The sequence below is a fragment of the Gavialis gangeticus genome, unplaced genomic scaffold (genome assembly GCF_001723915.1).
Source record: "Gavialis gangeticus isolate Ggan-Ray unplaced genomic scaffold, GavGan_comp1, whole genome shotgun sequence".
In the NCBI taxonomy this organism is placed as follows: Eukaryota; Metazoa; Chordata; order Crocodylia; family Gavialidae; genus Gavialis; species Gavialis gangeticus.
Window position 1 is genome coordinate 21,083,737 of NW_017728995.1, and position 22,237 is coordinate 21,105,973.

Consider the following 22,237-nt stretch of genomic DNA (forward strand, 5'->3'; position numbering starts at 1 on the left):
TCAAAAGCCTTCCTGAAGTCTAGGAAAACTATATCCACTGCCACCCCTGCATCCAATGATTTAGCGACCTGGTCGTAAAAGGCCACCAGGTTGGTCTGACAGGACCTGCCGCTGATGAACCCGTGCTGGTTGCCCCTGAGCATGCCGTTCCCTGCTGGCCCCTCCTGGATGCGTGCCAGTATAATTTTCTCGAACAGCTTGCCCAGGATCGAGGTAAGGCATCAGAAATGATACCAGTGCGCTTCCGCAAAAAAATGTATATGAATTGACGTGGTTGGTCCGGCAGGGGGTGTTCCCTAGAAATATTCCCCACTAACTGTATTAAATGTTTGGAAGTAAAATAAATAATCCATTACCCATGGACTGGTGCTATCCCTAGTCAGAGGTATGACTCAAATGAGCCCTATGTAGGAGTTGGTGGTACCTGCCTTTACTGACCTCTACCGAACAGGCTGGAACCTCTTCAGTCAGAGGGAGGAAGATGCTTTGACAGTCTGCCGATTTCTTTGGGGAGTGGCCTCAGGCGTGGCAGACCCCGGCTCCAGTCCTTGATGTATCTGATTCAGAAGAAAATTTGGGATGAAAATGTGTCTGTGCTGACCCCCAAGTTTTGCTCACTTTTCAGCAGAATTTGGTTTTGTGAAAATATCTGAAAGGATCTGCTTTTCATTCCATTTTGAACCTCAAAAGTGGTCTTAAAATTAAGAGGCCATCTTCTGGAGAGTTGTCGTTCCTCCATGCTGGTGGCAAGTCACCACAAACTTTCACTTCCATTCACAAGGCTGAAAGTTTCATGTTCAGGTAGAACAGTTATGTGTCTTTGTGCTCTGTTGTAGCCAGCTGTGTCTGGAGCCTGCATCTGTGTCCTGGAAGTAATTTGGGCCTGTCATAGAATAGTTTTTGAAAATCTCTGGGATGGTGAAGTAGTCTTTGTACTCCATTCAAAGGTACAGGTGTTGTGCTCTTAGCTCTGTTAATTAACAGGTAGGTTGGCATGTCTTATATGAAATACATGCAGCTTTTTAATATGTGCAGTAATTATAGTATGTAATGTCTATATTATTCAATGGACTGCAGATGTCAAAGGGAAATTGAGACTAATTGGGTACCTATACACATGCTCAGGGGTGAGGGAGCATTTTCCTTAGTGTGTTTTCTGGAGAGCTGCTCTAATTAAAATGCCACAGCGTCACATGCATTAAGCCCCCCCCATGCGTTTAAAAACGGCCATGAGACTTTTTAGCTAAAGATCATTAAAAATGGCCCAGTGGCCCATTTGAAATCACCATGTGATGCTGCGGTGATGCTACAGCATTCTAATTAGAACACGGAGCAGACCCAATTAATCAAGTCTGCTCTGACAGGTTCTAATTAGAACGCATTGGAGCATGTGTATAGGCACCCGTTGTGTCTATTAGCTTCTGGAATGTGGTAAAGATGGGTTAGGATCCTCGAGGATCTTAACAATCATTGAAAATGATCTTGGCATGTCCCATAAATGAAACAATACTTTGACACAATTTTCACCTAAGACATTGACGTTTGACGAAGGGGACAATGGCTAATGAAAATAAGAGTGGGGGGAAAAGGAAATTGCCACCCTGAATGTGGGCTCTGAACAGGCTGAACCTGACAGATGCTTCTATAGGACCATGGAGAAGCCGTCAGAGAGGCAACTAATGAAAGATTACGAGCACACTGGAATGACACATTCAGTTGTTGCTTAAGGTATTTAAGAATATAAAAATATGGCCAAGCTAATGTTAGTAGAAGCTATATGCAAGTATGATTGATTACATAGCAGCGCCGGTTCTAGGGTGAAGCTGAGAAATCTCAAGGAGCTTAATGCCCTGAAGGTGTGGGAACTGGATAACATCTATTACAGATGTCTGATAGAGCTGACACATGCAACTGCAGGTTCTATAGCAAGTATTTTTAATGAAATGATCAAGCAGAAGCACTACAATATGATTCAAATAAAAAAAAAGGTACTATTAACACCTGAGGCGAAGGTGGAGGTGGAGAACTAATTTAGGCATCTGCAGATCCCATCAGTCTGACCCAAATGTCATGCAAGGTTTAAGAACAAATATTGAAGGGAAAAAATAATTGTCACAGAGGTAAATAGAATAGTGGATAAAATGCAGAATAACTCATATTGTGGATGTGTGGTAAGTCTCACCCTTTTGGACTTTAATAAACCTTTGATACGGTGCCAGGTGGGAAATGTAGTGAAGTGACAGAAGATGGGGATTAGGAAAACAATGTTAGTCACCTTTGTTTGAAAAGATGAATTTAGACTGGAAGGTGTTCAGTGAAAGGGTTACCAAGATGATCAGGAGAATGCAGAGTCTACTACATAAGCAGAGGCTAGAAGAGCTTGGCTTGTTAGACAGAGGTGTAAGACTGCTGTGCATGATGGGAGGGAGGAGAAATAATTAAATTAAAGGACAGTGTCGCCAGAAGAACAAATAAGTTTACATTGGCCATAAATAAATATAGGCTAAAAAGTTAAAAGAAATTATATAGTAGTGATGCTCTGGTGTATGGTATTCCAACGAGAATAAAGAAATAAGTGCAAGGAGTCACCTTGGGGTCGTTGCAGTGAGGGTGTTGGAAGTCTGCAAAGAAAATAATTTTTGCTAGCTTCATCAGCATATCAGACAGCATCTCACTAGCGTCTCTAGGAAACTTTTGCTTTTGGAAGATCCACTGACTAGAAGGGAATTTACGGATTTTTTCTGGTCGTTAGATGTTGGCGCTGAGCCTGTGTTGTCCTCTAGCTCTGTTTACACGGGGCAAACTAAGCTGTAGGCTGTTTTTGGGATGAGGATATGGATGGTGAAATACTCGATTGCTCACCTGGTGTGAATTAGCCAGAGTTTTGGATTGAGTGTAGTAAGATCTGAAGAATTAGAGATGTTTCGATGCTTGTATAAGTACAGTAAATGTGGCTTCTGTGTGTGATGCGGTAGCTATTTACTGTTTGGCTTGTGGTGCTGGTTGGTATTTTCTCAGGAAAGTTTCTTACCAATGAGACCTGGATTTTCAGAGCATGAGAGCCATGATGGCTGGTGAAAACCTATGGATGTGTTGATAATTCAAGGTAAAGCAGGTGTGCTTGATTGATCTTGGCTCTGTCATTGCTTTGTTGTAGGAACTTCATTTGTGTGCTTGGGCATGGGCTTGTCTTCAAATCCCACAGTAAACTGAGGGTGGGAATGCTCAGTTTTTAGGGGCACCTGCCTGTCCCTAATCCCCTTTATAAATCAATGTTTTCATTTCCCTAACAAAATCGAAGTGAAACTTGAGGGTTAGAGGGAACAAACAGTGCTTCCCTTCATTCTTTGTCAATGCGTTCTTCAGACCCAAGACGTACTGAAATGGCCTTCTTAAGCATCTAAATAGAAAAGCCCTTAGTCTTTTGGGGAGTGGAAACGCCGCACTTTACATATTGGAGATAAGTTAGATGGGTTAGTATTGTTTCCTTTGCAAATGGTCGATTTAATCATCGCATGTAATTGAGCACAACATATTTTTAGGGGTATGTAAAATGGAACGAGCTGCCTTTCACCACCAGAGTCCTTGTTGAGACAGGAGTGTGAAAAACCTACACACCAATCCTTTTTGCACTGTCTCTGCCTAGAGCTTTCTTTTCAGATGAAAGAAATCTTTTTCAGCACTGTCACTCTTAGCTCTTAGAAACTTAAATATTAAAAAATAAAATAAAATAAGCTAATACGAGGGGATATGAAACATTTTTAGCATCTAAAACACCACAAGACACTTCTTTTATAGGTGCTAAAAGCTTTAAGTAAGACAAAATCCTGCTGCTTAGCAGGGTATGTCAGCACTTGATGGCTAGGACTAATGCTTCTCTTTGTGCCTTAGATTTCTATTTTTGTTCTTGCAAGAACTGACTGTTTACATGAGATGAAAATGTTTCTTCACAGTATTACAAGTATTATCATTATCATTTTCCCTGCCTGCTGGAATTGGCTGTGTGCTGACCCTTTGCGTACTGGCCCAACAGCCACTGTGCGGTTTGGTACACAGGCCTTGTTATCCAGCCGGTCGGGTCTAATAATTTGGCACCAGGGGAGCGGCAATTAACACTGCCACCACTCTCCTGCCACCAAACTGCAAGACCCTTGGGGAGCCCTGCGGGCTGGATGACAGCTTTGTGAGGCAGATCTGACCTGTAGGCCAGGGGTTGAGCACTAGTAGCAGTGACTTTTGTGCTCCTCCATAACCAAGGCAAAAAGATGCTGTGCCTCTTACCCTGACCCCCTTAATGCAAAAGCTGTTAAGCTGAGCCTAGGTGCCCGTAGGGATATATGCATGTGTGTACTTTTGTTTTGCAAGTCATCCATCTTCTAGCCCAAGGGATGATGGATACAGGCTCTTCTTTGGCCTGTTTGACATGTTGAGGGGTTACTCAGAATAGAAATTAATTGTTCCCTCTTCTTCTAGCTCAGTCAGATAGGTTGTACAGGAGATTCAACTCTGCCTTGAACCCAAACTCTTCCAGAAGTAAGTGCCTTCATGTTTTTTAAAAGCAGTACAATGGTAAGTACTTTACAGAAACATACAGGCGAAACAAGAATTATATATCCTCAGTAAATCAGCTTCCCAAGACTTGAAGGCCTACAGAGGTTGTCTGGTTGGGGGTTGGAGGACTGAAAATAGCCTGGTCTGAATTGGGGGAAAGAAATGCTCAGCCCTAGGGTTGGGGTGAGCAGCTGGGCTTTGCATGCCCCAGGGCTGTGCTCCAAATGAATGCAAATGTTTGGTAGATTGGGCTGAACTGTTCCTGACCTAATTTAGTTCATCCTCACAGGTGAACTAATTTAGATTGGGCCAGCCATTTTTCGCCCGTGTTAACCTCCCCAAACGTCTGCGCAGATTGGCACTTAGATCAGATCTTAACCTAACGTTTAGGAAGATCTGCAATAGTATCTATTAGAAATCAGTTCCATGTATAGCTGTTCTTATTCCAGAGTAATCTTGCTTTATTCTGAATTAGACAAATCCAGTATGGAAGTTCCACTTTAAATTCACACCGCACCTTATTCTGGATTTTCATCCATAGACAAGCCTTTAGCGTCAGTCTTTTTTTTTTCCTGTGCTTTTCTTCACTGAGAGGGAAGCATTTGTTCAGTTACTCAAGTACAGCAGGAGGGAGAGAAATGTGAAACAGAAACATTAAACAGATTAAATAGTACAAGTTTTTCTTGAGTAAGAAGAATAATAACATCTGACTTTATTGTGTGGAAAACCCTTATAGTGATCTAAATCCAAATGACTATCGCTGTAACCATTTCCAGTATCTGATTTGTGTGATTTTGCTCCCTGAAAGTGATGTTTTCACCTACGTTCACTTTGCTTTTTTGTTAGTTTTGTTCATAAATGCCAGAATAAAATGAGGATGGTAGTTAAGAAACCAGTTGTACACGTTTACCAAATTGGTCATAAACGTATCAAAATATGCATTTGCATTTATGCAGGAGAGAAAAGTAAATATTTCCTCAGCACATAAACTTGAAGATCAGATAAGATGATCTGTGAATTGGTGTCCTTGGGCTACAGAGGGAAGGGTAGAGAAACAAAGTAACCTTTTGCTTTTAATCCCTTCCTGCTTCATTATTATAGTTAAAATATCCTCAAGATTGCAGCACTAAGGTAAATCATTTTCCTTCAAGGTAATCTTTAGGAAAGACAAAGGTTTTTGGCAAAGGAGGATTTTGCATTTACTAGTGCCCCCCATCTCCTGTGATAATCCTTCACTGTGCTGGAGACTTATGCCTGTAAATCTTATCCCCTGCAAATTGGCATGCTAGTTAACATTTTATTTCTCTTATGAAATGCAAATTGAGAGAATCTTTCTAATCCATCACTAACTTGAGGAAGGTTGTGGTGATTTCACCAAACACCTGTTGCAAACCACAGATGTTTTTCAGATGACTTTCAGCATAAAAGTGAAAGTAAGGAGTGGGACAAAATGAGTCCACGGTAAGACAAAGGAGCAATTGTCCAATGCATATGTTAACATAGTACACGAGATCAAAGGATGTGATGTCACTTTATAGAGAAACAGGTCAGGCAAGCCCAGGTAACTCAGGAAGCAGGTTGCTAATTATTCACAAAGAAAGTCAGGTATACAGTTACAGTGCTGCAGTAGGAAGTCAGGAGGTCAAAACTTGCTCAGTAACTGGCTCAACTTGAGATTGCTTTGGCCCCTTGATAAAAGACAATTTTTACCAATGGGAGAGAATGAGACACGTTTACCTAATACAGCCTTGCAAGGTAAGTGAATGCAGCCTGTGAAACGGCTTCACTCTGAAAGCCGTGGGTGTTAGGTTGGTCTTTGTATATGGGTGTTTCTGTTTTGCTTTTCAGAGCTAGTAACAGCAGCAGCATGTGCTGCTTGTCATACAGGGGGTGACTTGTCTCTGCACATGTGTGCATTTTTTTTTTTTGGAGAAAAAAAGGACTTCAAATTCATGGGATTGCAGTGTTTTCTTTGTGCAATGCTGATTTTTATTTTTATTTTTATTTTTTGAGGGGGGTGGGTTAAAGGGCAGGGAGATATTTTAGTCGCATTAGTATTTAACAGTGTTGGATGCCTGCTATTAACTGACTCTGTTTAAAAACTTACAGTAACTTGTGGCTTGTGTGGGTTGCCGTTCTGTTGTGAAGTTTAGAGCAGCGTACTTCTATTGCAACGATAGCAGAGATGCGAGGAACCTGGAACTGGGCAGAGCAGAGAAGGGACACGCACACACAGACAGACACACACACACATATGTTTATTTATATATATTTATTGGGTTTTATTCTCATTTTATACTTTTTGTCACTGTGCTAATGTAACACTATGTTTACTAAATGGCCCTTGTGAGCAGTACCAAAACTAGCTGGAAAAAAGCATGATCCATGGCCCATTCTGTTCTTGCTGCAGAGGTCTGAGCAGAGCAACTGGGAAGCTTGCATTGTACTTGCTTACACAGCATCTTTGACACAAAGTTTTTTTTCCTAGGATAGGATTTTTTTTTCCTACACAGTATTTTTTAAGGATCTTTCTCTAACCTAGTTAGAAGCTCTTTTCCCCATCCAAGCAATACATTATTGTAAAGATCTTATTTTTTAAGAGGTTTTCCCTTTACTTGACTCATCCTTTGTCTCTCTCAGTCTTTCTTCTGGCATGTAATTGGGAAGAACCATTAATTCTGCTGGCCCGGGACAGGGAAAGCTTTCCGACTGTTCTTTGGGTCTGCAAGATTTGCAAACCTACGTTCAGTTCACAAATGGTTTTGTGTGACTGAAATCCATGCGGCTTTCTAGCCAAAAGGGGAACTCATGGTCTTTCTTTTCCACAAAAGCTAGACTGGCACAAGTCTTTCAGTATGAGTGGCATGTGTGTGTTACGTTTATATACAACATATATTACATCTGAGGTCCAGTTTTCCTTTCAGCACTCAGATTTAACCTGGTAAGGTCTGTGAGAGAACTGCTGTGGAAAATCAGTCTTTCTCTCTCCCTTTATGCTTTATTTATTTTTTCAAATCACGGCCTTTCTTTTGCTATGCACTTTACCCTGAAGCTGCTTACTAGTTCAAATTGCATCTGTTTCTAGGGCTTGTGTTTCCGAGAAAAAGAAATGTTAATGCACCTACTTATTTTATAGCTGTTAAGTCCAGATATCCTTTGCATAACTTACGGGTGAGAAGTTCCTTCGTTCTGGTTTTCATTTAACCTTCCAGAAGAACTTTTAGAAATCTTCTTAGTCTTCAGAAATCTGTTGGGTTTAATTCTGCCCCCAGGTATGCGGGTGTAAGCCAGGAGTCATTCCACTGAAATCAGGGGAATTATATTACAGGAAAATTGGTGTGAAATAAGTCCTGAAATGAGACCCATTGTATCTTGTTGTAAATTTGTAGACTTGCATGGCCCTGATTTTGACCAAATTAAGCCACTTTTACATCACTATAATTTCATGCGCTTCAATGGAGTTACTCGACACCAACAGAACTGAGAATGGAAATGGGACCCTGGGGTCCTTTTCAGGAAAAGAAAAAGTGGCCTGTGGTACTTCAGATCTAATAAAATGCCCTTTCTTTTTCTGTAGTTCAGTTCTGGAAACCAGGAAATTTCTGGGATTGTTTTAGAAATTTGCCAAAAATAACTAGAGATTTTACTGGGGTTCTTAATAAATAAATAACATTTTGATTTGGCATCTTGATGCTGCTGATGGAGAGACGACCGCATTTCTGCCTCTTTTTCTTTCTTTTTGGTGAATTTAGTGCTTGGGTGAACTACTAAAGGTGCCAGTTTGACAGCCTGGAGGCTGCTATCACTTATTTATTAAAAGGACAGGTACAGCCTGGATAGCAGGTGCTCAAACTTCCTTGCAGTGTCTGATCAGTGCGTGTGTCAATTCTGCTGGGGAAAGAGAGGCTCATCCAGGGTATCAGAATCCCAGTCCTTTTCACTCTTTCGGCAGCATCTGCCTGTAAGGGTGAAAATCAGTGTCCTCGGGGGGTCTTATGAGGAGGACGCTAATACACATGCTATAAACTAGCTCTGGGCTCCTGACTGGTTTGCCTGAACAACTATGCGCTGTTAAAAGAAGGCTTTGGGTTTGTGTAATTCAGTTAATTCTAGCCATCTGGTCAATCAACAAATACAAGGTCATTCTGCCATCACAGTTTTCCATTTAACAATGAGTACATTTGAGCGACCTGCCCTTTGCTTCTGCTCTGTTGCTGTTACGACTTTGCCTACTCTGTAAATATTTCAGACTTGTATTGAAATGCATGCAGTTTCATTTTTGTTTGGAGTTGAATGGCGTGTATGCAGTGTGGTGCCTGCCGAGGTGAAAGTAAACACAGAACAATAGCTCTTTTGATTTAGCCCCTGATACGAATGAATTGACAGGGTATTAAAAAAATAAAACCCCTCAAACTTAAAAAAAAAATGTTTCTCATGTGCATAGTAGTTTGTGTAATTTTGGTTATATCTGAAGTCAGTACAGAATCCTGCATATGCTACACTTTGCATAGTTTTTTTCAATCTTCACATGTCATTTCGAGAATTTAGTAGCAGCATTTTGTTGGCCTAATGTTATTGCAGCTGGTGGTTTGGGGGGTTTTGCTTTTGTTTTTTGGTTGTTTGGGATTTTTTTTAAAGATGTATCTTGTGTACATCTAATTCATTGCATCCTATATTGTGTTGCAAAGCAATCTTGGAGAGTTTAACCTAGTGGACAGGTTGTGGCTTAAGGAGAATATAAGCTTGTTACAGCCACTAGTAGCACTTAGGGTGGGGGACTGAGTGGGCTACCAGCCCGGCGCACTACTTCAAAGGCAGCTTCAGGCCCCTGGGACCTCACAGCAATGCAGCCCCAGCAGCTTGAGCTTTTCCTGAGATATCAGTAGCCTGCACTGGTGCTTTCACAACTGCAGCAGAGGTAAGTGCTTACATCCCCTCCACACACGCCCTGGACCACCCAGTTATGGCTCTGGTTACAGCTACAGGCAGACTCTTCAGCTTAGGGCTGCCCATCTGGCACAGGTAACCTCTCTCTGGGGCTATGGGAGGGGACAGGCAGCACACAGAGAGAGAGGGCAGAAAGCAGAGCAGCAGATCTGGAAGGCAGCACGGGGAAGAAAGCAGAGCAGCAGACCAGGAAAGGTAAGGGGATCAGAGTGCACTTGGGGATGGTGCAGGGCTCCTTTATGGCACAGCTGCCAAAAAGGTTGTTCCCATGGCTTTAGCTCATCCTGTAGTAGCTCATTCTTTTGGTTTGGGAGCCCGCTGGTTCAGTTCCTGGTGGGCGAGTGAAGACGGCAGCACTCTTCTCAGCATTGCTTAAATGTCAGTTTGAAATCCTTTGTTTTGGTCGTAAGGCTTTCTCACTGTCAGAAAAAAAATTGTTATAACAAAATTATAAAAAATGATCTATCTGTGAAAACCATCAGTGTGGGTACACAGAGAGGTTTCCTTTAATATTTAAGCAAGGTTTTAAGGGGCTGAGATTAATCTGATGTGCTGTAGGATTTTTTTCTCATTAATTTGAATGGGCTGTGCATCCAGCCTGTAAGTGTGTCAGTGTTGGGGCGTTGCACAATATAACTATGTTTATTTTAAATCAGTATTTACCCTCATGAAACTTTGCTAATGCAAGCCCAGGCCTAAATGAGACAAATTCTTTTTCCTCTTAAACGAAAGAGGCTGGTTTCAGGACCTGGAGAGAGGAATGTGCGCTCACTGTGTGGCATGGGTTGCACGTGAGGATAAGGGCAGTGCAAACCCCACGAGAGTTAATAATATGTAGCTTATGAGTTACGCACACTTTAAGTAATACTCATTAACATTGTGGCCAGTCATACTTCATTAATGGGAGTCTTGTGAAAGAAAGTCCTAAGTCTGAAGTTCTGATTTTTGGGGGCACATTATAGCCTTAGGCATTGGAGACTTACATGCCTTGGATGGTCTATGGAAAAGTATTAGCAGAACATCACTGGACCGCTTCTTGGCACTTTGAATGATAATGGTGAGGGTTTTCTATGGTCACATTTCTGACATAGATTGGCTCTATTCATCAACTAGGAACAGTCACAATGGATAATTTAAAATAATTCATTTTATTGCTGCTTCCTGTGGATTTCTGACTTCCTTTTCAAAGTGCCAAACCAGGACAGCTTGAGATCTCAGTACTGATCAGTGGCCAGGTGCTATTAGGAGTATGAGCAGTTTGAGTATCCCTGCAGAGTCATCATCACCAGCTAGATCAGTGTAGAGCACTTACGTGACATTAGCATAACATTTATAAGTCTATCCAAATGTGTTAACTCTTTTGTCATGTACGTGCTGTACGCACTGCTTTGTATCCCAAATTTAAATATGGTGGAGAGTTGCAGTTTGGGATTTTAGTTTGGCTATACAACCTAGCACAATGAAAAGTTGATTGTGCCCAGTTTGGAGCTTGTACCAGGTTAAGCTGTTTCAGCTCCATTTTATCCTGTGTTTAAGTTTCTTTAAATTCATAACTCACAGCAAACCAAAGAGGTGCAGCTCTAAAAATTGAAATCCTGAAGTTAGGGATGGATTCTGGCACGGCCTGAGAACTCCCGAGATTACTTCACTGTTACTTGCCTATTTCAGTGTTGGGCCCAAATTACCATTTTTCATTTACCTACAACAAGAAACTCACTGAGGTTCTTTCAGCTGTGATGGTTCCCCTAAAGACTTCAGCTTGTGAGCTCAGGTATCCCAGGATAGAGTTACAATACATCCGGGTTTTCCTGGACATGTCCTCTTGTTGGGTCATCCCATCTCTGTCCGGGTGTTTTTTTAAAATATCAACAGATGTCCAGGATTTGGGATTTTTCTCTGCTCAGCATTGAAGTTTTCCCAGCACTGGGCTTCAGCGGGGTGGGGGAGGCTCCTGCTCCTCCAGGCAGCAGGGTGCTGCATGGCTGGGCCACACCGGTGCCTGTTCTTGCAGGGGTGGGGCAGCCGGGAGACGCTTGCGGGGTTGGGGGGAGCAGGGAGCTAAGGGGTCAGGAGTGAGGGTTACCAGCAAGGCTGGGGGAGACGGGGGGTGTGGATCGGGAGCAAGGGGCATGAGGAGGGCTGAGGAGGGGGGCTATAGTTTAGAAGTGAGGGGTATCAGGAGAGGTGGGGGACTGCGGGTCGGGAGTGATGGTCATCAGCAGGGTTGGGGGGTGGGGGACTGTGGCTAGGGAGTGAGGGGCAGGGGCAGGGCACAGGCATATCACAGCTGCCCCACAATCATATTCCCTCCCCCCCCCCACCCCAACAGGTGTCCTCTTTTTTTGAAACTGGAAATATGGTAGCCCTACCAGGAAACACCTTTGTAAGAACACCGCCAAATTCAAATACATTTCCTGACCACATAGACTTCTTCCCTCCATCCTGCTATCCCATCCCTGCGTGTTGCTAGGCTCTCTCAACTCCCACCTTGGTTATTATGACAGCTCCTGCTTCTGAAGTGCTCCTGTGAACTTTCCTGTGCATTTTCTGTCTTTCCTCTTTCCTGCCCCAACTAAAGGAGAGTAATGAAATGGGGGATGAAGAGGAGGCAGACGTCCTTCACGTTCTGTATTCATAGTATCCTGGAAGGGTAGGAGAAGACACAGTAGCAGTTTCCTCTCATTCTCCAGCCTGTGACATACTCTGTGGGCTTGAGTTCTCTGAACTAAGGGGCTTGGTCAGCTTTTTCTGACAGTCTCGCTCCTTAAATCTGCTTCTCTTTGCAAGCCAAATCAAGGCAATAATTCTGGAAGGGGGATAGAGGAACAACTGATGTGAAGAAGGGATGAATGTAGATTTGTAGGTGTGGGGTAGGGGAGGATGAATAATTAGGTTTACCTGCTTCAGGACCGCTTTAGTTAATGCGCTGAGCACGCAGCAGATGATGCCAGAAGGCCCTGACATTGGAAGCGTTACAGAGTATATTTTCCTGGATTATGCCAAAGTTTGATGGGAGAACCCAAACACCGCACGTAGTTTTATGGGTTATGACCACAAAAGAGACTACTCTGAGGCTGTGCTCGTGGTTCCTTCCCAGTTGACCTGGTGGTCCATAAACTTTGTCCTCCAGCTATTTGTTGGGAGGTGGGCTGCCTTTGCATATGCCTAATTTACACAATATAAGTATCACTGCCTGTGAGAAATAGTCCTGTCCTGGCAAAAAGGAGCTGTGATGAATTTAATTGGCTTTATCCTTTTCTAATTTCTATGATTTTTTTTGTCAAGCCCAAATTGGAAAAGGTACATTGCTTGATTTTTTTTTTTTTTTTCATTGTTAATTTTTTTTGCTTCATAAAACTACTTATTTATTGTTTAACTAAAGAAAATACTCTCAAGGCAATCAAGCAGTATCTACCAGACACAAGGAGGTGTTTATATCTGTTGTTTGCACATACCTTGATAAGCATTGGAACAGATGTACAATGCATCAAGTAGTTCTACACCCTCTCAGCAGTAGTGTTTACTTTTTTTATGTTTCATTAACAGTTTTGCCAGGTTTCCTCCTTGCCTTTAGGCATCCACATATGGCACGCATAGCCAAAAAATCCAGTTACTTCTGAACTGATTGGCTGGATTCCTTATTGGCTTAGTTGGCCCGTACAACCTGAAGTTCTTTTGAGTTGTTGCCAGTGCATTCAGAGCTGAGACATTTCCAAAAAAACAAACAAAAAAAAATCTACCCTATTCCTGTATTTTACAGCATGTACACTGGTCACTTTTTTCAGTGGTTTTTGTTTCTTTTGAGCAACTGAAGAAGTTCCTAAGATGCCAATTTTTTATAATTGCCTTGGATGCTGCTTCAATACAACCTCTTGTGGCTGTGCACAAAGTCACATTCCTTCTGACTCATTCTGCCGAAATGTCACACATGGCAGGGGTGTGTGAAATGGGCTGTATTCGATTTGGATCTGGATTCAGCCTGAATTGGGGACAGTGATTTGATTCATTGATCCGGATCACTGTCCCAATTCGATTTGATGCTGAATCTCTGAATCAGCATTTCGGCCATAGACACAGCTTTAAATGTTTTTTCTACATACCACGAGGTACCAGGCATGGCCCATGAATACTGCAGTTGTGGGGCAGATTGAGCATCCTACGGGAGCATGGGGGAGGCCCCCGCATGCTCAGAACCTCCGGGGGATCCTGGGTCCCCCCCCAGATCCAAGAGGCACCAGTCGCTGAGCTGGGGAGGTGGGGGGGGGGGGCATTTCCCGACAGACCCGGAAGTGGACTGGAAGTGCTTCTGGTCCACTTCCAAGTCTGCTGCCAAGCTGGGGACTCTGCCGTGCTCCTGTGGGATGCTCCATCTGCCCCAGCATCTCAGCATTCACAAGCTTCCTGGTACCTTGAGGTATGTAGAAAAAACATTTAAAGCTGTGTCTATGTCTGAATCATTGAATCTTTCCGAATCTTTCCAAATGGATTCAGAGGGTTCTGATTCAATTCAGATTAAAGGGTCTCTTGATTTGATTTGGATTCAGAGATTCGGCCACCAAAATGGGCCGAATCTCCACCGAATCGAGTCAGAAACCGAAGCTTTGCACAGCCCTAACACATGGCCTGTTTTCAGAGACCAGTCCCATTGGTAGTAATGCAACCTCTTGTGCATGTAAATTCAGCATGCATATACATTTAGCAGGATTAGGACCCAAGTTTTTTTCTTTTATCACCCTTGTAGTATCCTTGAGTATCAAGGAGTTGCAGGGTATTAAGACAGTTTATGGCATTGGACACATCCTGCATGGTGTTCCCATGGCTTGCCTATACCTGTGTCTTTGCACGGTCCTTCCCTGGTGTGGCAAAAGGTTTCAGTACTTCATGCCATTATTTCAGGATGTTTGCAGTCTTAGGGAACAGAGTATATTTGGTTCAACGTTAAGCTTTGCTTTGCATCCGTGAGGATTAGTGGGGGGGAGGTCTAGTTGAGAGGCTAGTCGGACATATGTTTATATCTTGGCAGATTTAATCTGACCCTGCCAAGTCTTATAGCATTTTTTTGTTTGGTTGGGTTTTTTTTTTACTTTGGAAAGTAGTTGTCCAAAATTGGAGAACTTACTCCCTATGTATATGCAGACTTCAATGCACTTTAAGAACCAATTTGAGCTGTTATTAAAGTTGGTTAGTCCTGCAAGAGAGACTGAGTTGGGTTTTTTTCTTTCCTGTGCTTCATCAGCAAAATTATTTACTAAGTTCTTAGTTATATTTTATCTGTGCAAGCAGAGTGAAGATAATGGGGTTTGCACAGGTGTCACAAAGGGTATAATTTGGCCTATGTTACCATTACCATTGGTGGTGAGGTGTGAGAAGTGAAATAACCCAGCTTGACTTCCATAGCCCTGGGCTGAGTTTGCAGGACTGGCAGTTAGGAAACAGACATACATCTTTTCACTTGTAAATTGAGCAGATTTGATCTGAAAGTCAGTGCGCTACAATGAACCTGGATCCCTACAATGGTGTTTTCATAGTGTACACCGTTCACAGTAGAATCAATTCTTGTCTCTTCTCCCTGCGCTGCCACTTTGTTGCTTTGGCTCAATTACCATAGCTCTCTCTGTTTGCTCCTTTTTTCATCTCTTGCTGTTGTCTTCATGTCTTCCTTTTTAGTGTGTTCTCTGGATTTTGTCACTGCAAATATGACTTGGATGTTCAGGTTCCACATTTAATAGCAATCCAAGCACGGCAGTCGTTTAGATTACGTATGTGACATTATCCAAGCTGCTTATGGCATTGACCTTCTCTGGTGCTTCTCACCATCCTGTGGGGGCCGGGGGAGTAGAGGGGTACTGCCTCTTCAGCAATAACGTCCTTACAAGTAAGCACTGGAGGAGTGTAGCAATGGTTTTCTTAAGTTCATGAGGCTTCTGGTGTCAGCCTGCAGAATCAAGTTTAGGTGGTTACAAACTAAAGGAAAGTTGCATAAATCTGTGGTCCGGTATGTACCTAAAAAAGATTTTTACAATTGATGTTTTGCTGATGCTGACGATTTTTCCCCTCCGCTGTTTCTATACTTACCAAATTACATGTAAAAGCCATAAACTCCTTTATATTATCCATAAACATAATAAAAATGTTACACCACATAACTTTGACTTAGTCAATAATTCTAGGCTTAGCCTGAGGGGTTGAAAAGAAAATTATTCCTGTTACACATTTTAATTATGCCATAAACTTTGGGAAATAGCTATTGATCTTCAGCATCTGGCATCAGAAAAGTTGCTTGCTTTCTTGTTATTTAGCCCATGAGTGGCATTGTCATATAGGATGGAAATAAAGAATGTCAGATGAGCTGAAGATGCGCCATATGTAAATGAGAATGTCTTTATTTTAGTTTGCTTTTCTCCTAAAAATATTTTATTGCTGATGAGTATTTTTTTTACCAGCTGTTTTTTTTGTTCAGCCACCACTGGAGAAATTTGCATTCCAGACGCTGAAAAGCTAATTCTAATATAAGAAAAGATTGACTGCTATTACAGAACCATTCAGGATTTGGAAGCCTTGGGTTCCTGTATTTTGGGTTTCTTGTTGCTGTTTTTAAGAACCCAACACTAGAACAAATATGCATTACAGAGCTGTTTCCCCCACAGGGAACAAGGACTTCTGCAATGAGAATGTCAAAGGCTGTCCCAAGCATAGTGGCCTAATGTGCCAGCTATGGGAAAGGTGTACGGGAGTGATACGGCTGGCTTTACATCCAGCTGCCTTCAGCTTCCTCAGCTGTAAGGACGGTGTTCCACAGCCCTAAGGACTATATACAGCTAAGCATAAAATGGGCATCTTGCAGCATAAAAAGTTCATTTCAAGCTACAGTTACAATCTCAAGTGTCCTTTTTCTCTGTGGAAGAGTGATAATTCTCACAGGCAAATGAGAGCAGCTAGAGAAACCAGATGTCATCCTTCCTGCTGTAAAACCTCAGCCAACTCCTGGACCAGTAATGTAACTGTGTAAACACTGAAAAAAACAAGTGTGATGTTCTGCCCTGATTGAAATCAGTGACAAACTTCCCCTTGACTTCAGTGTAGCCAGGATTTTATCCCAAATGTCAGTGTGCTGCATCTTGCTAAACAGGCATTAAGACAAAATGGAAAGTGTCTTACTGAAAATTGTCCTCATATTTTCAGATCACTCTTTTAGATGGTGAAAAGATGCTCAAAAATGAGCTGAAGTGCATTTTATGCTGAGATACTGATGATATAGTTCATGGGCAGAGCCACTTCTTACCTCATAGAGCGTCAAAACCATGCACAGAGCATGATGGATATGACATTCCTGCAATGGGTGACTGTTCCCTCTAATGACGGTAGGGTGTCAGGGCCAGCTGAGTGCTGTTTCATGCTGGGTAACTTGGGTTTCATATAAGTAAGTTGGACTCCTGAGCCAGGAGAAGAGGCTTTCTGAGAGCTGGTGAGGAAAAATAAATAGGATGGAGATCCTGGGATGGGATACCTGGAATAGATAAAAATCAGGCCCCTGGAAAAGGAAGACAGAATCTCCCTTCTTCATTTAGGAACTCAATCTGAACTGTTAAACAAACATTATAAAGGAAGGACCACAGAATGAAAGTGGTTTAAATAGACTAGACCACAGAAAAGGGATTTTAAAGAAGAATATTGTTTTTAATGCTATGGAGCATTAGTGTATTATTTAGGAGGAAACAGAAAGCAAGACAGAAACTCTTCAGGACCATCACACTGGAGTGGAAATGGGAGGCTGAGAATATGGGTGGGGTTGGTGTTTTTAAGACATTATCCAGCTAATAGCATTCAAGACTGCAAGTGCAGGTCACTCATTGCTCCTCTGCATGGGAGAAAGCCACAATCTTGTTGATTGCATTGCTTGAGTGTGCAAAATTTTGACAAAAAATTACTGCTGCCACTCAACCTCTCTGTCCTACCTGATTTAATAGCTGTGGGCAGTGCACCCTGCAAGCTTATTAAAAATGTAGTAGGTGTTGCCCATTTCCAAGGGCAAATTGTCTGCCTTCATTCCCTTTGTGTGACTGATGCTGCTGTGCACCTGGCATCCTCAGGATATTTCTCTATTACATGCAGATTTGGATTTGAACACTGCAATTCACTCACTGCATTTTAAATCTGTGTAAAATCAGTCCTATAAGGACTCAAAGAGAAATGCACATTGTATAAGAAATGCTCTCCTCCCTGGTAGCTCAGTATCCCTGGGTATGTGTGCTCTCATGTACCTCCTACAGAACTGATTACAGCAGGGTATGCATAGGGTCCATGGGTGGATCCACGATGCAGTGATGGGGGTGTGGCCCCATCTCATTCGGCGGTGTGGGTCATGCTCGGTGAAGACAGCTCATTGTACACATGCTGCAGCGCTCTTGGGGGTGTGATCACAGCCCCTCTCAGAGCTCACCAACATGTCAGCACACCTCCTGCTGAAGCCCTGCATGTGCTGTAAGCTCTATGAGCCTGGAGTCCCCGCTTTTAGCTCTGGAGCCTACTTTTGTTTGCTCTTCCCCTTTGTCCTCTCCCTCCCTTCCTGCCCCATGCCAAACTCAAATTCAGCAGCAAGGGAAAGGAGGGGATGAGTGGCCGTGGCGCTGCACCCTTGTGCCCCGTGTAAGCCTGGGCTGCCACTGCCATCACTGCTCATCCCTTTCCTTTCCTCTGCTGCTGAATGTGGTGGGGGGAGCAGTAGGAAGGGGAAGAGCAAACAGCAGCAGGGTTTGGACCCCGGGTAGGAGATCCAGCAGGAGCTCTGCTGATGTACTGGTGAGCTCTGTGAGCTCCCTGCGTGTGCAGTGCGTAGTTGAAGTGGGATGCAAGTGTGCCACCGTGCCTGCTCTGGATCCGTCCCAACGCATTTTGTCCTCAGCTGCCTCAGCCGTGATATGGCACTTTTCGTTATCATAGCTATGGAGATCTCAGATTGGTTTCAGTTCTACCATTTTTAGTGAGGATTTGTCTTGAATCCTTGTACCATCTGATTTAATAATTGACGGTGACCTGACGGTTGTTTCTCCTATTTATTGTATATGTTAACATGACATTGTGCTTTTTCATAATAAGCTCGGTGAATGAGGACACAGTTGCTAACCAAAGGTGACTTTAGGTAAGATGCTTGTGGCAGTAACTGCCAGCTCTTCCACAAGAAGTCCTTCTTCCTAAGTGCCAGTGCCAGTTGTCTGACCCCTTCTACTGACATCCCCATGTCTAGTTAAAGGAATGAGAAGACAGCGTGAGGCTTTCAGATGTTTGGGGATGCCAAACTGACAGGTTGCGTTCCAGCAGGTAGACTGTAAACCAATTAAGAACATGCAGGGCAACAAAACATGCCATGTGAGCATTAGGCATCTCATTTGGATGAATTTCTATGATAAACAGCATCCCTAGGAGGCCATCTCAAGGAGACAGAGCAACACTGTGGGCTACTACAGCACAAGTGGTGCCCAGGTCTCTACAAAGAGAGTCAGCCTTTGAAGGTAAATACATCAGACTGGACTGGTTCATTTTGGGGAAATTAATTCCAGTTCAAAAATAGTGAAGGAAAATGTGAGACTCACTCCAAACCAAAAATATTAGGTGAGACAAAAGGTATAGAATGCCAGTGATGTTTTTTACAGAGAATATTGACATCGTAGTTAATTATTTTGGCCAAAAACAAAACTATTTCAGTTCCAACTGGTGTCATGGTGAGTTTTGTAGCTTGCGTGCCATTTATGTTCTCTTTTTTTTTTTTTGTCCAGATGCAGGTCTCTTTGGACCATATTTTCTATTATGTGGTGGTTTCTTGTATTGATGCAAAAAGTCAAGGTGCATCATGACTGTCACACAATGATGTTTTATGGGTGATATAGGTTGGCTGAAAATTTTGAACTACAAATTTGTTTTGCTTTTTGGAATGAAGCTTTAATTGATTAGTGTCTCTTAGCCCCTTGAGGCGACCTAAAAGTAAAATGTTTCTGGCACATTACCTCAATCCTGTAATTTTAGTCATTTTTCATGTAGGTAACTATTGTACATGTTTTTTTTTCTTCCACAGCAAATTGTGATTTTTTTTTTTCAGTAATGCCCAAAACAGAATTTTCTGGCTTTTTTTTTTTTTTTTTGGATTTATAGTAGAATTGCTACAGTTTTCAGGATAGTGGACTCTGGATAAAAAATATACTGTTTAATAAAAAAAGCCCTAACCAACTGACATGCATTTTTTGTTATATGTGTGGGTGTGTGTATACACTCTAATATTTAAAAATGGAATATATATATATATATATATATAGGTAATAAACTTTCTCTAATATATATATATATATATTCCATTTATAAATATTAAAGAAAGTTTAGGCCTTGACACTTGTTGCAAAAGGTTTTTTGGTCTTTGTTCCTAAAGGTTTATGGCTACAGCATTGGAAGCCTGGGGTAGTGATGTCAGATAAGGCAATAAACCTCTCTCAGACAGAATGGAGGTGACTGACTCTGAAACTGCTTAAGACCATTTGGAGATTAATGACCTGTCTTCTTAATATTCTTGCAAGGCATCATGGACAACAGAAACACTTGTGAAGTTATACACATTTAAAATGAGCGATTGTATTTTTAGTCTGTAGTGGCTGACATCCATTACTATATGGAGACATTCTGGGCCATAAGCAGAGGTACTGGCAGTCTCATTCCAGCTCCAACAAGTATAAAAGCAGTAACAAGAATTGGTTCATTCTCAGGCATCCTATGAATATAGAATATATGCCATTCTGTTGTGCCTGAATGTGGTCCTTCCCGCAGAGTAAGACTGAGACAAATTGACAGGACAATGTGCAAGAAACTTAATGTTGTATTGCCTTTGCCTATTTTATGGGTACCTTTTATCCTGACCGCGGAACTGCTGGTCATCACTTTTTTCCCTTTTCGATTGCTTGTTTGCACTTGAAAGTGATGAAGGTAGCAAGAGGTTCACAGAAAATAATCAAATTAATTCTCCTCTTATCACATAGACAGGGCACCTTTCCCAAATAGGTATGGGAAGAAGTGAAAGAGGCATGTTTTCATCCTGTGCATCTAACCAAAAGCATGAGGTGCAAGACAAGCAGGAAAAAATATTTTAATTCTGAAATCAGAAATAGGTTTTATGGCAATTTGTTCATAGCCCTAGGTCACCTTGTTCACTTATTTATTTTATTTATGTAATGATAAGAGGCCATTCTAGCTTTATTTCTGTTTATTGCTTTTTCTGTAATGTAGGCTAAAAGAAAACATTTTGCCGAGCTTAACAATGTCTGTGCTCTAGCGTGTAGCTTGCACTTAATATTTCTGCTATAAGCCCACTAAGTCAGGAAAAGGTCCAATATACTGTTGACTAAAGTAAGGTACTGAATTTAGGTATCTTAGAACATTCCTTTTTTTTAGCTTGATGCTAGACGATGCTGACAGGAATTGGTATCTTTCCCAAACCTAAAACAAACCAACTTGCAAATGTAAGAGAAATGACCTTCCTGTTTCTCAAGCTATTCCTTAATCGACTGAAATGTCTTTTTATTGTTTCAGAAACAAATGTTTGCTTAAACACATTTGTGAACTTGAACACAGCTGTAATTCATCATTTAATTTTGCACCAGTTTGCAGTAATTGAAATTGCCTCAGGACCAAGCTTGTAACAGTTTTCTGTGTGCTGTGGTCTTTGAATGGGTCGTCTTATTTCAGAAAATGAAGGGTGGGGGGAGGAAGAACAATACTGTTAGTGAAGCAGGCTTATGAATATCAATTATCTGCTGTCCATTTAAAACAAGCAGTAACTTAAATATAGGAACTTAGTGCAGATTAAAGGATGAGCAATGGAGTAGGGACCAATAAGAATATAAGTTTCAAAGCTCAGACCTCTAGCAAATTTTAAAAAGTTGCATAGATCTCTTCTGCATCCCTTGTTATCCAGTATTTTTCATTTTCATGCCTTCATTTTTCTCCTCTTTCCATTTCCTTTTACAGTGGCTTGGTTGCATTTGAAATCCATGAAGTGAGTAATATGGTCACAGAATAATCAGGTTAACTTGTACTACCATGTAAGCTGTGTATACCTTTCTTAAGTATAGGAAAGGCTGGAAGCAGCATGTTTTCATCCATAGTATCTACTGAAAAAGGGGGTCAAATAGTAGGGATCTGGGGGAGGGGGTTTGTAAGTGTAAGTACAGAGGCTGGAATACAGCAGACAGGAGGTTTTCTTTTGTATTTTTGAGTGATTTGAAGTAGACAGATGTTTAAAATGTCAAGCCCCTTTGGTTGAATTGCAGTCATGCATTTTAACAGTTTGTGTGTACAGGTATATATGCATATATGATATCTATTTTATGGAAATCATTCATTTATCGATTCAATATCCTGTACAACGTGGTTTCTTTCTATTATAAGTTCAGCTACTAACAGTTCTGGTTTCTACTAGGGGCACACTAATAAAGATTTTCTTGGTTGATACTGATGGCTGATTAGTAACCAGCCATATCAGCTGATACTGATCTGATAGCTGATTTACAGGAATGCAGTCCAGCAGCTTGGAGAGCAGCATCCTGCCAGTAAGTCTGTTGGAGGGAAGGGGTGGCGGGGGGAGAAGGGGTATGGGGGGCAGATTGAGGTCCCCATGGTGAGGAAGGGAGCGGGGCAGGGACAGGAGATGCCCAGCCAAGGCAATGGATGCAACCCTGGGGGCTGGAAGCAGGATGGAGCC

The 22,237-nt window shown here is 42.1% G+C and overlaps 1 protein-coding gene across 2 annotated transcripts in view; it reads left to right on the forward strand.

Moving 5' to 3' along the window:
- The window catches only part of NAALADL2 (N-acetylated alpha-linked acidic dipeptidase like 2), a 989,869-nt gene that overhangs the window by 39,254 nt on the left and 928,378 nt on the right, over positions 1–22,237 (forward strand). Inside the window, exon 1 of one of the 2 annotated variants that reach the window (XM_019503318.1) lies at positions 6,189–6,306. The exons of the other annotated variant lie outside the window; for it this stretch is intronic. Within the exon in view, the coding sequence (XP_019358863.1) occupies positions 6,264–6,306 (43 nt within the window). The 5' untranslated portion in view covers positions 6,189–6,263. Of the gene's footprint in view, positions 1–6,188; positions 6,307–22,237 lie in introns of those variants that run through there. 2 annotated transcript variants of the gene reach the window in all.